At 43.6% G+C, this 15,720-nt stretch overlaps 1 protein-coding gene across 4 annotated transcripts in view; it reads left to right on the top strand.

Moving 5' to 3' along the window:
* The window catches only part of CTNNA1 (catenin alpha 1), a 152,898-nt gene that overhangs the window by 120,544 nt on the left and 16,634 nt on the right, over positions 1-15,720 (top strand). For all 4 annotated transcript variants that reach the window (XM_075900135.1, XM_075900137.1, XM_075900136.1 and 1 more), the window contains 3 exons: positions 3,653-3,809; positions 7,983-8,183; positions 9,724-9,875. In XM_075900135.1, coding sequence (XP_075756250.1) covers positions 3,653-3,809; positions 7,983-8,183; positions 9,724-9,875 — 510 coding nt within the window. The remainder of the gene's footprint in view (positions 1-3,652; positions 3,810-7,982; positions 8,184-9,723; positions 9,876-15,720) is intronic.

Below are 15,720 nucleotides of genomic sequence, written 5' to 3'. Positions count from 1 at the left end.
CTTTATCGAGGGGGCCATAGAGTCTGCTCTGACTATAATCACTTCAGTCGTTGCAGGGAAAGGTAATTGATCAGGCTGCAAGGTTTGGTGGTGATCCTTTTTTCCAAGAAAAAAATGCCAAGATCGTTTCCTTTTTCAGAGCCTACATTGTACAGCTACAAGCAGCATGTATGTCCCTGGCATTCATGTTGCCAGGCTTGGATACTCCCTGAAGTATGTTTTCATGTTAGCAATTGCAAAGGAAGGTAGGAGAGAGATTCGAGATTCCATGCCTCTTCACTACTAGCCTCTGTTTTGGTAGTCATGGTTACCAGAAAAATACAGGCTGAGAACACCCTTCTGAAGGCTTGTCCCTTTTATCCTTCCCTTCTAGGGCTCTCATTATTGAGATTCATGTCTGGAGAGTTGTGGGTGTCTAGACCCTGCTCTCTTGACTGACAGGCTCAAAATGCATTAAATAAACAGGGGCAGGAAGGGAAGGGGGAGAAAACAGGTCCAGTAGTTCCTGTATACACCGTGAGTATCAGCTTGGAGAGAGAGGGTCTGCTTCCATCCTCTCCGCTAGGATGACACACAACTGACGCTTAACCTTGACTGAGCACAGGTAAACTAAGCATAGGACATACTACCCTGGCATCTTTCTCTTGCACGGTCAGTGCAACGCTGGCTGCGATCTGTAATGTGGTCCATACAGTGACACGCGTAAGGTGAATTATAACTGTTCCTTTGACAGACAATTGCTGAATGTTTGAAGGTTAGAAAATGAATGTAGGAACCCCAGTATCTTTGAAATTGTTTTCTTGGGCAGTGGGAAGCTTCCTTAAAAAACGTTGAAGGTGCTAGAAATGCGTGCTCAGAACAGGTTAGTAAATGAGCATATTCAGCACTCTCAACATTATAAATTAGCCTTTGTTGTTTTTCCTGGTGGGGGGGGGGGAGGAGGAGGTGAAATTTGTGCTTGTGAAGGCACGAGACTGAGCACACAGCAGGGTGCAGTCCCTTCGGTGCTCTTTTCAGCCCTTCATCTGTGCTGGGCGGCTTGGTTCTCCGGCTAAATTGTCATTATTTGTCTACATTACAGAACCTATCAAGCTCATTTTCACTTGACTTAAATCAGGATTTCAGCCCAAATCCCCAGAGGTGAAAATGTAACATAACATACTGGTGTCCCCCGCCCAGTATAACTTCTCTGCATTTTCCCCCAGTCATTGCTAATTTCTAGGATCCCTTGAGTAAATCACATTGCTTCTCCTGTCTGATTCATTCTGTGCCATTATGGCATGTTTAACATTGCCATCACTCTACATTTAGTGAGCTATACTGAAAGAATGGGTTGTGACACTTCTGAATGAATCAGGTAGAAAAAATGGATTTTCGAAAAGCCAGCACATCTGTTGCTTACTCTGTTTTGCTCACAGCTTTGGGGAATGATATGCAGCTTTTAAACTTTACATTCGTTCACTCCACATCTTGTGTTTGAAACAAAACTCAGTATTGTGTTTGCTCGTGGCGGTGGGTGTTTATGCCATAAGGGACCAGTAGGTCTAGTCGGGCCTCTGGGATCACAAGACACCACCACCCAGTAGTCACACACACGAAAGCAAGCAACTGATGTGAAACCAAAACACCAAAGCTCTCAGGACACTAGACTCTTCTGTGTTTTAGGTAGAGAAAGGGGCCAGGGGTGGGCCAAGTTGTGTCACTGCGCCTGGCTCCAGCAGTGGCAGGAAAACGGTTAGAGACACTCAGCTAATCCTGGCAAGTGACACACACACACACCTGCTGTAGACTAGAGGAAGGCTCCCTCTGCCCCCCCCCCCCCCCCCCAAATTCACTGCCAATAAGACTTGGGGGTATCCTTCCTGACCTCACAAACAGTGATCAGTTGGACCCAGAGGTACGTGAGCAAGAACCAGCTAGCCAAGCGCCTGTTCTCAAAGCCAGTTTGGCCCCACAACTCATGTTAGAAGGCTGCTCCTATTTCCAACCTGAACATGTTCATGGGCATTTTGTATCCATTTGTTTTTATGCCACCTTTGCCACGTAGCTTAAATAGCTCTTTCACCATCCCTGGACTTGCCCCTGGAGAGCAAGCGTATCCCCTCAGCCTCTTTTTGCCAGACTAAATAAGCCAAGATCTTTCAGCTTCCTCTCAAGACAGAGCCTCAATTCCTCTGATCATCTCAGTAGCTTTTGTTTGCACCTAATCAGTTTAAATTTGTTTTTCTTGAACATGGGTGACCAGAGTTGTGCACAGTATTCCACATAAGGTCTTAGGACTGCATTGTCCAGTGGCATTAATGCTTCTTCAGCTGTATTGGAAATGGGTCGCTAATACATCCTAGCATCCTGCCTGGATCCTAGTGCGGGTTAACGTCCCTGTTGTGTGGGGTGCCCTGTTTTCTGTAGGCTGGTGATGGAGATAGTGGGGGAATGATGGAGAAAGGGATGGAGCAGGGGCGATGGAGGTGGGCGTAGGGAAGGAAAGGGGATAAGAGTGTGTGGGGTGGCAAGCTGGAGTGTGGTATCCCATCAGCAGCATCTGGGGGACTCTCCTGTTAAGCAGGCCCGTTGGACCCCCTCAAATCACTGAGTCCCAACTAACAGCACCTGGATACCCCCCAACCTAACCCTTGTTCTGCCAGCACCCAGACCCACCTCTGCTTAAAGCCCCACATGACCTACTGCTGAGCTCCAGCTGCCTTCACCTGGACCCCTTTGCAGAGTCCTATTGCCCCTGCACCAGGAAACTCCAGTGAGCCCCTTTCCATCCAGATCTGTCTGAGCTGCCTGCACCCGGATTGCCCCTCCTCCCCCAGAACTCTCCTTCCCCACTAAGCCACCCCATGCTTGGATCCTGCTGGGCTGAGCCTACCTGCCCACACCTGGTGCTCCTGGCACAGAGGGGCAGGGCTCCGGAGACTTTCTGGGGCAGGCCTGGCCATTGTCAGGTCAGGTGCAGCTTCTCCACTGAGTCACTGTCCTGGGGAGTAGGGGGCAGCAGGATGACCTTCTCCCTCTGCAGCTATTGTCCTGTGCTCCCCACTGCTGTGGTGGATCCTCCACATTGTATTTATTGGAAAATGTTGCAGTATTTTAAATACTGTGCTCAGAATTATTTTTGGTATGGAATTCCTGCAGGAGTATGGTGTGAATAAACCATCTAGCGTCAGCTTTCAGTGAGTGTGTACACCTGTACAATTATAGCTCATGATATAGGTGTTGTTCATGCTAAAATTCGACACTTTACACCTAAGTCTGAACAAAGGATCTAGTTATCTTACCCATTACAAAGATAGCTTCCCCAGTTATCACCTCTAATATCATTAGCTCAGACATTTACCTTCGCCCCCATCCGCCTTCTGTTCTAAAATTTGATTTGTCCTTTTCATATGTGTTCATTTTTTAAATTGTATCCTTTGGTATATATGGTTGTGACAATTTTCTTCCACTACTTGATCTGAGGAAGCGGGTCTGGCCCACGAAAGCTCATCATCTAATAAACCATCTTGTTAGTCTTTAAAGTGCTACATAGTCCTGTATGATATAGATGGAAATGGTTGGATTTTAAATTTGAACAGATAGTTAAGTGCTATTTTATTAGCCCTCTCTGACTATCGGATTGACTGAAGGAACGTAACACATTTTGCAGGTTATCAATGCTGCATTGGCTCTGGCTGCCAAACCACAAAGTAAACTAGCGCAAGAAAACATGGATCTCTTCAAAGAACAATGGGAAAAGCAAGTGCGTGTACTGACGGATGCTGTAGATGACATCACTTCCATTGATGACTTCCTGGCTGTTTCAGGTAACACAGTGTCCTACGTGCAAAGATGCAATCCGCACCAGGGGTTGTCCAAGGAAATCAATTGTTCCTATTTTCCAGAGATTATTTTAGCCACCTTTTTGGAAAACAGTAGTCACAGAGCAGCTGTGAAATGCCTAAGCAACTAAGCATGAAAGTTGAGTGATGTATGGTGTGAAAATGTGAAGTGTGAGCTATTGATGCAACTAGAACAGGGCATGGTTGTTTGATTTCACTGGATCCCGTATCATATGTAAATGTATCTTGTCCTGTATATCATTTGGCAGACATAGCAATGTTGTTTCATGATTCATGTGTGTCCTATGTTTACGGTGTTTGATAAATGAAATGCATTTGTTTCAAAGAAATCTTTATTCTATCAGATGATAAAAGCTACGGTCACTGTGATGCTGCTAAGTGCAGCACATGAACCAATCAGTAACCCCCTAGCAATACAGCCACTTCACTCGCATGCATGGCAACGAGTTTCACTAACTTTCAGCATCAAATTGCTCCCTCAAGACCTCCCTGATTCTTGCAGCCCCATGCTGTGCTGCTCTAGTAGCCCTGGTCTCAGGCCTCCAAGCGCTACGGCTCAGCAATCCAGCCCAGAGCGAAGTTCCCTTCACAGATATGGGCAGCACTGCACGCTTCGATAATCATATGGATGTTATTGGCCAGGTCCAGCTTCCCATACAGACATCACCAGCAGGCTATCAAACGGCTGACAGCACCCTCTGCAGTCATTCTGCATCTGTTCAGCCTGTTCTTGACCTCCTCCTTGGTGCTATCAAGGCTTCCTGGGTATAGTTTCATGAGCCACCACGTTAAGGGATAGGAGGCGTCTTCAGGATCACAATGGGCATCCCATTCTCTCACCACCAAGTTGTATTCTGGTTTGGGGGAAAAAGTCTCCACTTGTAGCTTCATGAACAGGCCAGTGTTGCAAAAGACGTGTGCGTCCTGCTCCTTTCTGGACCAACCTCCTTTAATGTCTGTGGAACACCCATGGTGATCCACAAGCGCTTGCACGACTATGGAGAAATACCCCTTGTGGGTAATGTACTCAAAGGCTAGATGGTCTGGAGCCAGAATTGGAATGTGAGCCATCTCTTGCCCACCATAGTGCAAAGCCATCCACAATTTCATGCTCGTAACCCTGAGTCAAGGTCTTTTGGAGCAGAATGCTTTTGATGGCCTTGCAGGCTTCCATCAGCACGAGTCCAGCGGTCAGCTTTCCCGCTCCAAACTGACTGGCGACTGAGCGACAGCTGTCTGGAGTAGCCAGCTTCCACAGTGTGATCACCACACGCTTCTCCACGGACAGGGCAGCTCTGTTGTGTGTCTGCATGGCAGGGTGGAACTGAGCTCAGCACACAGTCCCATGAAGGTGGATTTCCTCATCCTAAAGTTCTGCAGACACGGCTCATCGTCCCAGGATTGTATGATGATGTGATCCCACCATTCGGTGTTTATTTCCTGAGCCCAAAGCAGCATTCCACTGAATGCCATAAGAAATCTTGTGTCGTATGAATACTGCAGAGACTCCTGCTCATTGCTTTGCAGCTTCAGGAATAGCTCGACCGCTGTTTGTGATGCATCAATGAGATCCATCAGCATTTTCGTGAACAGCTATGAATCTGTTCCCACAGACTGAGGAGATGGAGCATGCAGCTCCAAAAGTGGACGGAAGCGCAAGGAGTTGCTGGGTTGTGAAGTGTTACACCACAGGGTGTTGAGACAGGACTCAGGATGCCCTGTGCTTCCTCATTAACCTCTATGACGAAAGAGATGCTTTCTGGGTAGCACCAGACTGAAAGGCACTGCAAGTAATGCGAAGGTGGCCATGCTAATGCTCTTGCAGCTGATGGTGCAGAGACCCAATAGGGTTTTCACTGCTGCGCTCCATGGGCAGCGCTGCAAATGCTGGTGTAGACAGGGCCTAAGAATGAAAAGAATCTTCCTCAGGAGCAGTGACTGAGCAACGTGAAAAGATTCTCAGATAAGCACTTGGCATAGAATGTCTTTGAAACACTGGAACTCGAGGGTATTTGAGATGGTTGAGAGTGTTCCGCAACTAGGACTTTGTATTTGTTTTAAGGAGATAGGTATGAATTGGCACAAAGTGATAACTTTAAATTTGATTTTTATTTTGACAAACTTTCCATATAAAAGCACCTTACTTTATCTATTTACACTTTGTAGTTTACATACTAGCTAGTATTTTAAGCCTATTTGGTTAAATCTGTGATGGGTATAGGTCATTAAATCATTACAAGAAGTATTTGGGTAGCAGACATGAATGAATGTAAAAGGACTTCTATACAATGTATTTAGCAGGGTTGTTAATTGTTCTGCTCCCTGTGCAGCTGGCATACTAAATAGGAGTCTGACAAGTGTTAATTTCAGGTATCAAAAGTCTGGAGAACAGAAACAAGTGGATATTTAACTCACAAATAATCCCAAGTACTTTTATTTGCAGACAACTAATTTTGTTACAACTGTGCTCTGTGCTTATCCAGCTGACGAATAAGTGACAGCTAAGATTATCCTGGCGATCACACACTGGCTGTTGTCTGGGAACATTCTCTGCACAGGGTTCCACTGGACCTTGCATTTCGGGAACTCTTGTAAAAATGGTCACACAAGAATGAAATCACCAAGCCCCAACCAGCCACATCTGGCCTCCCTCCCATTTCCTCCTCACCCAGATCCCCTGCTGAGCCCCATTGCCCCAGCACCTGGATCTCCCAAATGAACTGCTGCATCCAGATCCCTTGCTGAGGGGGACACACCCAGATTGCCCCAGGCTTGGGTACCACTGCCTGCCTGCCTGCCCACATCTCACGTAAAGGGGCAGAGCAGCAGTGCTTGTGCTGGGTTAGGGTCAGGTGCAGCCGCATTGCTGAGTTCCTAACAGGCGAAGGAGGAGGCTATTGGGTTATCACCCACCTCCATTTTGCCAGTGGTTTGTGTGTCCCACTGCCATATTGGAGCCTCCCCATTTATTGACAATTTTTTTAGCATTTTGCAAAATTTTTAATATTGCATGCGGAATTTGTATTTTTTGGGCACAGAATTCCCTCAGGAGTAATAACTGTATGTTCCACTATAGTTTTTTCTTTGAGCATTTTGTAACTTATTTGCAAAAGCTGTCTCTCATTGCTAAAGTAATTATAAAAATCACAGAACAGGAATACTTATTCTCACACTTGTACGAGAATATCTACGTAGAACCATGGTTTCAAATGCCTCAGGAATGGAGGCTGTTTGTAAACCTGAACATTAGCTTAATTATAACTTTGAAACTTTTACTGTGCCAAAAAAAACAACTTTTAACCATTTTAATTTAAATGAAGCCCACAGAGAGCCTATGTCCTTACCTTATCAAATCTATCTCGAAATGTTCCTTTTAGTTTACGTTTAACACACTACTGTCTTTGCTCTTTTTTGTCACTGTTGCTGCCTGATTGTTTATTTCTGGTTCCAAATCAGGCTTGTGGTTAGCTAGTCAGTTGTAACGCTGGTGTTCATAATTCTGAGGTTTTAGTTTAAAGAATAAAGGAACCTAAAAGAGATCTTCCAGATAGTGTTTCATTTTAATGTATGATGTCAAAATACAGTGAGGATTTACCATTTTATGTTCTTGCATAGTAAAATGGTCATGTGTTTTTTGTAGACTTGTGTAGCAGGATTGTCTAAAGCTTCTAGAAACACCTCCTCCTGTTCAGAAATGTTGATACATTTCAATATATTATAAGGGTTGGATGAGTTGGCGGCCAGGTGGCTCATTATCCCCTCCACCTCAAGAGAAGTAGAAAAGGTGTAAATTAGTGTGCAGTCCAGAGGAAGGAATCCCAAGGTAGACAAGGCTGGGTAGAGAATAGCTGAGCTCTAGACACAAGCGATAGGATGGGGATAAACTTGGACTCCGCATAGTAAAATGGATTGGGATTTTGACAGCCAGTTTAGAGACCCATCTAGCCACTGATTGCAACAAACATAATTCAAATATTAAAGAATCAAAATGTGATTGGAGCTGCTTATAAAGAAAAGGTATTGAAGCTTCATGTGCTAAAAACCTGCAGTTTTGGGATGGGAAGAAATACATACATACATACATACAGTAAAGAAAGGAAAATGTTAGTGTCTAAATACTTCTTCTTTTGCCACCAGAGAATCATATTTTAGAAGACGTAAACAAATGTGTAATTGCTCTCCAAGAAAAAGATGTTGATGGTTTAGACCGAACAGCTGGTGCAATCCGTGGTCGGGCAGCTAGAGTCATTCATGTTGTCACTTCTGAAATGGATAACTATGAACCTGGAGTCTACACCGAAAAGGTGCTGGAAGCAACAAAGTTGTTGTCCAATACAGGTAGGAATAAACACAGTGCTCAGTACTGGTGTATGGCTTCAAACGGCATGTAAACACAATGGCAAATGGATGCAAGCATATTAGTGCAATTTATGCAAATGTAGTGCAACTTATTAGAACAATTATTCAGTTTTTAAAAAAATCTGTTCAGAATTTCTTTTGAAAGTCAATGGGAGCTCTGCAAAGAGGCTGCAGAATCAGGATTTGATTTTGGTTGAATGTTATGGCTTAACCCAGTCAAAAGTTAGAAGTTGGATTTCTCTTGTCCGGCACTCTTACGACTGACTAGTCCTGAACGAGGGATTTGGCCAGACAAGGGAAGGTCAGCTCCAGCCCCTATGCTGTTGAACTCGGGGCTCTCCTGGGGTCCATCAGCAGTCCCCACTGTGGGGTCCCCACCTGACTCCACTGCTGGCTAATCTAGCTCTTTAGAGGCCCTGGGACCAGGTTGGACCCTGTGGCTCCTGCACTTCCTGGTCCAGGGGCTCACTGGTCCAGCAACTTTGGACCACGGATGTTGCCACACCAGTGAGTCCTGACCAGAGAGGTTTAACCTGTACTTCATGATGAACACGTGTTTTACAGATCACTCACCTCTACCCCTTGGCTGAAAATAATTCATATTTCTTAAGAGGTCTGGGGATCAAGTCCAACCAATAAGCAAAGATTTTAAAAAGCGCCTTACTTTTATTGCTACCCCAAGACTATTTGTACCACTTTGGCCAGTTGCTAGCACTTGCTTACCAATTTGGTCTAAAGATAGATTAGAGGGGTTTGGCTCTGGAAAGCAATCATCGAAGAATTTTTGTAACTCAATACAGAAAATCCTGGTCAGTGTTGAATTCTGCCTGTTCAGTCTTGTCTTAAAGTTGAGAACTTGCTTCCAGTGCTGGGGGGAGCCAGCTTAAAAGCCAGTTCTGCCAGCACAATCTATGTTGTGTGGAAGGGAGGGGGCGGGGCAAGGCAGGCAAAGCCGCAGCAGTCCTGGAGCTGGCACAAGCTGGAACTGCTCAGTCCCAGCTTGCCCCAACCCAGGAGCTAACCTTGCTGTGGCTCTCCACTTCAAACATAGTAAGAGTCTGGCAGTGCTTGCTACATTTAAAATGCAGAGCTGCAGCAGTGGTGCAGAGCACCTCCTCTCCTCCCTCCCCGACTATTCAGGTAGTCAATGGAAATTCCATTAACGTCTCGATTAATTAACTGTTACTTATCATCCCCTACCCAGTTATAGTACTGTAAATCTCTTGGCTCTCTCCCATCGGCCTCTGCCATACAGATGTGCCGCATATTTGAAACAAAAAATGTGGTGACGACAACCAAACTGTAATTAATATTACAATAAAACCTTAGCTATTGTTCTAATGTTTGTTTTCCTCACTGCAGTAACCATCGGTTTTAAAATTAATTGAAGCTGCTGCATAATTTCTAGTCTGTCCACCTGAACACAGAACTTCTCTCCTTCCGATAGAGGATGGGGTGGTGTGGAGGAATGGGGGCACCACTGCCAAATGTGCTTGACATGCTTGTTTTGTCAATTCAGTTATGCCCCGTTTTACTGAGCAAGTGGAAGCTGCCGTGGAAGCCCTTAGTTCCGATCCTGCCCAGCCAATGGATGAAAACGAGTTTATTGATGCTTCACGATTGGTGTATGATGGAATTCGGGATATCAGAAAAGCTGTATTAATGATCAGGGTGAGTGACTTTGTATTTCACTTATTTGAACAGCATTCTCTCATTTACTTTATACAGCATTTATTGACCTAAAAAATATATCCTTCCTACACAGCATGGTCAGTATAGTGTTTTACTGGGAACTTATTCAAATTGTGACTCTAAAGGCTCTTAATCGCTTTATAGAGGACTTTAAAATGTCAACTGTATGTTTTATCCTCACCAAATAGATCTGAACCTTCCTGAGTTATTAAAGCTGGAGTGCTAAACATCCTTAATAATGCATCTATACACATGCTAAAAATGGTGATCCTTGATTTAGACAATAGAATAACTTTTGCTATGTTCGACTTCTTTATTTATTTAAGGCAGTGTCCTCCAATTCCACTTTTCCAATCTTAAGTCAACTTTTTACAAAAAAAATCATAGCAGTTACTTGAAGATGAAGTTAAATGATCTGCATATTGTAACTTCTCTCGTTCTTCGCTTACCTGAGAGAGTAGGCAGCAGAGATAAATGGGGGCTAACTTTGAAGAATTTTGTTTCTTTTTCTGTGTCTGCAATTGGAAAATGCAGTTGAACATGGCCATCTTCCTACCTGATAAGGAGGCAGAGTCATCTAAGTGATATTACTTGAAGGTGCAAAAGGGTACCTGCAGTAATTTGCAGGTACAAAAAGGGAGCATCAGGCTTACATGTAGGCTCACTCTTCAGACCTTAATGTGAGCCGGGGTTTAGTGGTGATAAAATGGATATAGCGTTTTCTATCTTGCTGTCCTCCCAATGCCTCAACAGCGAATGTCTTTGTACCCAAGACAAGTTGCAAAGTTGGAAATTATTCTTTCCTGTAGTGGTTTCACGTTGTCCACTAGTTCCAAATGTTTTGATGGTGAGTAAATCACCATCATTCATTGCATAACAACCATCATGGTGCTCACTTAGGTTTTAATTTAAGGGAGGGCAGAGGAAAAAATGAGAAATGATTTCAGGCAGCAGTTTGAGGAACTTGATATATATCCCTTTTCCGTGAAGCACCATTATTAGCTGGGGTACTGTTTCCCTGATATGGTGCACACGACTTTTGTTCTCCCCTCTTCTATGAGTCTTGTTGCTCAAGACATGGAGGTTACAGCTGCTAATTCTGTGCCTGCAGCAATCAGCAGAGCTGGCAGTGCCAGGAATCCTGACATTTCCCTCATGTTGCTCATCTGTGCTGGGGAGAAGCCACGTTTATGATGTCAGGACTCCAGGGCTTTATTGCAACTGCCAGTCGCTGAAGGCAGTTCAGTGGTGACACATCAGTGACCTAAAAAAAGTCAAAAACGTTAAAACACTTGAGTCTGTCTGCTGAAGGGCTTGAGTTGCAGAACTTAGTAAGAATAAACTAGGGCTGACAAAACTGAGGTAACAGGAGCAGGGTTTTCCATTTCAAATTGCCAGTCAGAAGCAACCCTGCCCTGAAAGGGAATGCTGCTAAGCAAAGTCAGTGCAAACAAGCCATTTCAAATTAAAACTATGGTCTAAATGGGGAAAACCATTGACTTGATGCTTCACACATCCTTGAGGAAACTTCACTGAAAAGCCTAATAGGATTCTTTGTTTTAAATGATGATTTTTTTCCAAAACTAAAATCTTCATGCATAAGCAGAATTTATTTTTATGGAAGAAAAAATACTTCCCTTTTTGATCCATGCTGCAAGGTGAAACTACACATCCAAAACCTCTTATGTATTCACTTGGATCAGTTTTATTTAATTGGGAGTACAGGAAACCTCTGAGAGATTGGTGGCGAGTTGGAACAGAGAGAAAAGGTTATGATCTGAAACAATAAAGCTGCACAGCTGTCATTTGTAGTGTTAGTGTGTAACCTTCACTGTTACAATGGGAGAAGTTCATTAGTTTTGACTGCCAGTATTATTCAGTGATAACAGAATGACATGTCAAATGGTAAGTGCTGTAGTTGCCTTGTACCTCACATTTTCAGATGATTCCAAGACTAAAATCCCTTCCTTTGCCCACTTCCCCAGTATCTCTGGAAAACTTAACTTGGGACAGCTGATGCAAGCCTGTTAGTGCTGCTGTTTTAATGTTCTGTCTTCATATCGGATTTGCTTCATTTTGGGGTAGAAAGATAACCAGGGGTGCTCAACCTGGGTCCCAACTGTCAGCTTTCATTCTTTCTGGCATGCGTTTTGATAATAGCAGGTTCTATTAACACATAGTTAATGTTGTTATTGATACCAAAATTAGAACAGGATCCAGTTAGCTGGGTTAGATCTGGGGCTCGAACAGGAGAAACTAAATAATAAAAATGTAGGATATTCAGAGATTGGGGGGGGGGGGATAACTCAGTGGTTTGAGCATTGGCCTGCTAAATCCAGGGTTGTGAGTTCAATCCTTGCAGAGGCCATTTAGGGATTTGGGGCAACAATTGTCAGGGATGGTACTTGGTCCTGCTGTGAAGGCAGGGGACTGGACTCGATGACCTTCAAGGTCCTTCCAGTTCTAGGAGATAGGCAGTCTCCATTAATTTATAATTTACATTTAATTAACATACTCAGAACAGTCCATCTAAGTGAGAAGTCTTTTTTTGGGGGGGATACAGTCCTCCAGACCAGTGATGCGCAACCCATGGGTCACAACCCCCAAGGGGGGATCGCAGATGTCTTCCCGGGGAGTCACGGAGCTTATATCCAGCCAGATGGGGGACTGGGCCCGGACGTTGGCAGCCGTGTGGCCCTTAGATCTGGCCGGGGGCTGGGACCAGCAGTTGGCGGCCCCTGTGACGTGGAGGTCACAGATCAAAAAAGGTTGCACACCACTGCTCCAGACAATAAAATGCATTTTATATTGCATCAGTATTCAGTTGTTACCAAAAACAGCACAACACGCACACTTCACCAGTTGCTTAGAGAATAGTAAATTTTATGCCTTTACATTGGCACACCAAGGTAGTTATTCACAAGTGTTCTTGCATTCATGTATGGAAATGAAGAAATCTCTTGTATCAGGTGGGGGCAGAGAAGGGCACCAGGTTCAGTACAAGCTAATTTGATCAGCCTGCATTTATGGCTAAATGGCTAACACAACTGTGCCTGGGGTCCCAGGGGAGCCAGCTGAGGTTACTAAATTAAGGTCAAGCTGCGAAGAATAGAGGAGCCAAAGCATGTAGCTGTGATCCATTATTAAAGATATTTACAAAGCTAGTACAAAACAGCCTCTTAGATACATTACTGGTTACTCAGAAGCCAACCACATAATTCTTTTTAAACAACCCAGCCTGTGGTCTCCACCCAGATACCCAAGTCAAATGTAATGAGAACCTCTGAAAATCTTATTTATCACATAGGAAAGTTCTACCAATCCCAAAAGATCAGACACATTACCCCCCAGGTTAATGAATATTTCAGATCTTGTACCCAATACATTCTTATAGTCAGTTCTTAATAACTAAACCTAAATGCTATTAAAAAAGAAAGGCGAGCAATCATTGATTAAACTGTGTCATAGCAGTTATAAATCCATTCTGAGTGAACAGGCTTTTGCTGCAATTTTGTCTCCAGACTGTGGTGGGGTAATTTATCATAAGGTCATTTGTCTATCAAACAGTTATGTACAGTTTACCATGAATTTTAGAAACCTATAAACACTGTCTTTTGATCTCAGCATCAATAGCTAGGGGAATAGACCAGCCTTGTTTAGTCGAACTGTTTAATCTCTAACAAGCAGTAGGTAAACACACACACTGGCTACGTCTAGACTGGCATGATTTTCCAGAAATGCTTTTAACGGAAAAGAGTGTCTAGATTGGCATGGACGCTTTTCCGCAAAAGCACTTTTTGCGGAAAAGCGCCCGTGGCCAATCTAGACGCGCTTTTGCGCAAAAAAACCTCGATCGCCATTTTCGCAATCGGGGCTTTTTTGCGCAAAACAAATCTCAGCTGTCTACACTGGCCCTTTTGCGCAAAAGGGACTTTTGCCCGAACAGGAGCAGCATAATATTTCCACAAAAAGCACTGATTTCTTACAGTAGGAAGTCAGTGCTTTTGCGGAAATTCAAGCAGCCAGTGTAGACAGCTGGCAAGTTTTTCTGGAAAAGCGGCTGATTTTCCAGAAAAACTGGCCAGTCTAGACACAGCCACTTAGTATTGCTCTGTTCCCTAACAATGCAGGTTTATATTTCAAAGTTCTCATTTGTCTAATTGAATGGTGCTAATTACCATTTAGAAAGGGTTCTAACATGTATCTAAAAAGTTTTCTCTGGGTCACTTGGCCTGGGATCTGCTTAACCCTTTTCTGACCTAATTGGATAACATCACAGCAACCATTCATAATCTTCCTTTATATTGCAAGATTCCTGTATTGGAAAACACATTGTAAAAAATAAGCTGTAGGAAAGGAGCTGGTAAGAGTGGAAGCTACTTAAACCCTGAAACATATTAATATTAAATATTGCTGTATTTGGTATTAATAAGTTCCTTATGGTATTAATAAGTTCTTTATTGCTACAGTCCTGCAAAATTGTCTCAGAAATATGGTAGCCTAGGTAAAATGTAGTATTTTCATGTAAGCAAATGTTTAAACTTAAGCTTTAAAAAAAAATTTTGCTGCAGTTTCAACTGTATACTGGCAGCAGCAAAAATAAAATCTAAGCAAGCAGGAATTAGGTCTGCTGAATTTAGCCTAAAGCATAAAAATTGACCTTACTAACAACAAATTTTAAACTTTGCCTGGAGAATGGTAAGAATAAATTTTGGTTTACTGCAGCTATGGTTAATTCTGTGGAAGCTTTAACTAAAAAAAAAAAAATTAGCCTAAGTACTACTATAGCTATTCTGAAATAGGCTTTAGAAGAGATTGATGAGGCTTGAGTTTGATGTGGTCTCTCAGTAAAGCAGTCGTGTACAAGGTACATAATTACCTTATGTAATTTGCAAAAGCGACAAGGAGTCCTGTGGCACCTTATAGACTAACAGACATATTGGAGCGTAAGCTTTCGTGGGCAAAGACCTATTTTGTCAGATGCATGCATCTAACAAAGTAGGTCTTTGCCCGCGAAAGCTTATGCTCCAATACGTCTGTTAGTCTGTAAGATGCCACAGGACTCCTTGTCGCTTTTGCAGATCCAGACTAACACAGCTACCTGTCAGCCGACGGTAGGGCAGTGTGTGTGTGTTACCGAGAAAAGGTTTAACGTCCGTGCCTTTACCGCTAGGACCGGGGTCTCATCGCAGAGGGCAGCCAACAGGCTGACAAACACCCCGAATTTATAGGAAGAGCTTATTACATCTCAGATTTCAGCTGCTAGGATACAGGATCCCTTCACAGTGGGCAGTCTAGGGAAGACTGAGAGATGCCCCAACGGATCTGTCACCTGGGAGTGACACGATCCAAACGCCCAAGCTCTTCCTATACCTGTCCCTTATGACCAGCTGAAGTTCTTTTAAATTGTGCTTGGTTCTGTTACAGCAACTGAAGGAGTCAGGTTAAAGCTTAAACAGTTACAGGTTATTAAAGAAGCTTATAAATCATATGGTTACAATGACTATTGCTCTATTTCTTAACTGCTAGCAAATATAGATCTTAAAATGGTTACAAAGAAAATAAAGATAGAAAATAGAAATAATGGTACCAAGTGACAGCTTAATCTTTAAAGAGCTCTAAGTCTGTGTACACTTAAGACAAAGGACCACATCCAGGTACAATTTTTACCCCTTTCTGTGCCTCTCGACTCCAGCGGGTCAAGCCAGGGCCGTCCCTCAATTCCTAGGAAAGACGAATACGAGATGGGCGTCCCTGTGGAACCTCGGGAGATCAAACACCTAACCCGACCAGCAGATAGATGGTAGATTGACACTCAGAGTAA

The sequence above is a fragment of the Pelodiscus sinensis genome, chromosome 17 (genome assembly GCF_049634645.1).
Source record: "Pelodiscus sinensis isolate JC-2024 chromosome 17, ASM4963464v1, whole genome shotgun sequence".
NCBI lineage: Eukaryota > Metazoa > Chordata > Testudines > Trionychidae > Pelodiscus > Pelodiscus sinensis.
This window is presented reverse-complemented; position numbering and strand designations above follow the sequence as displayed.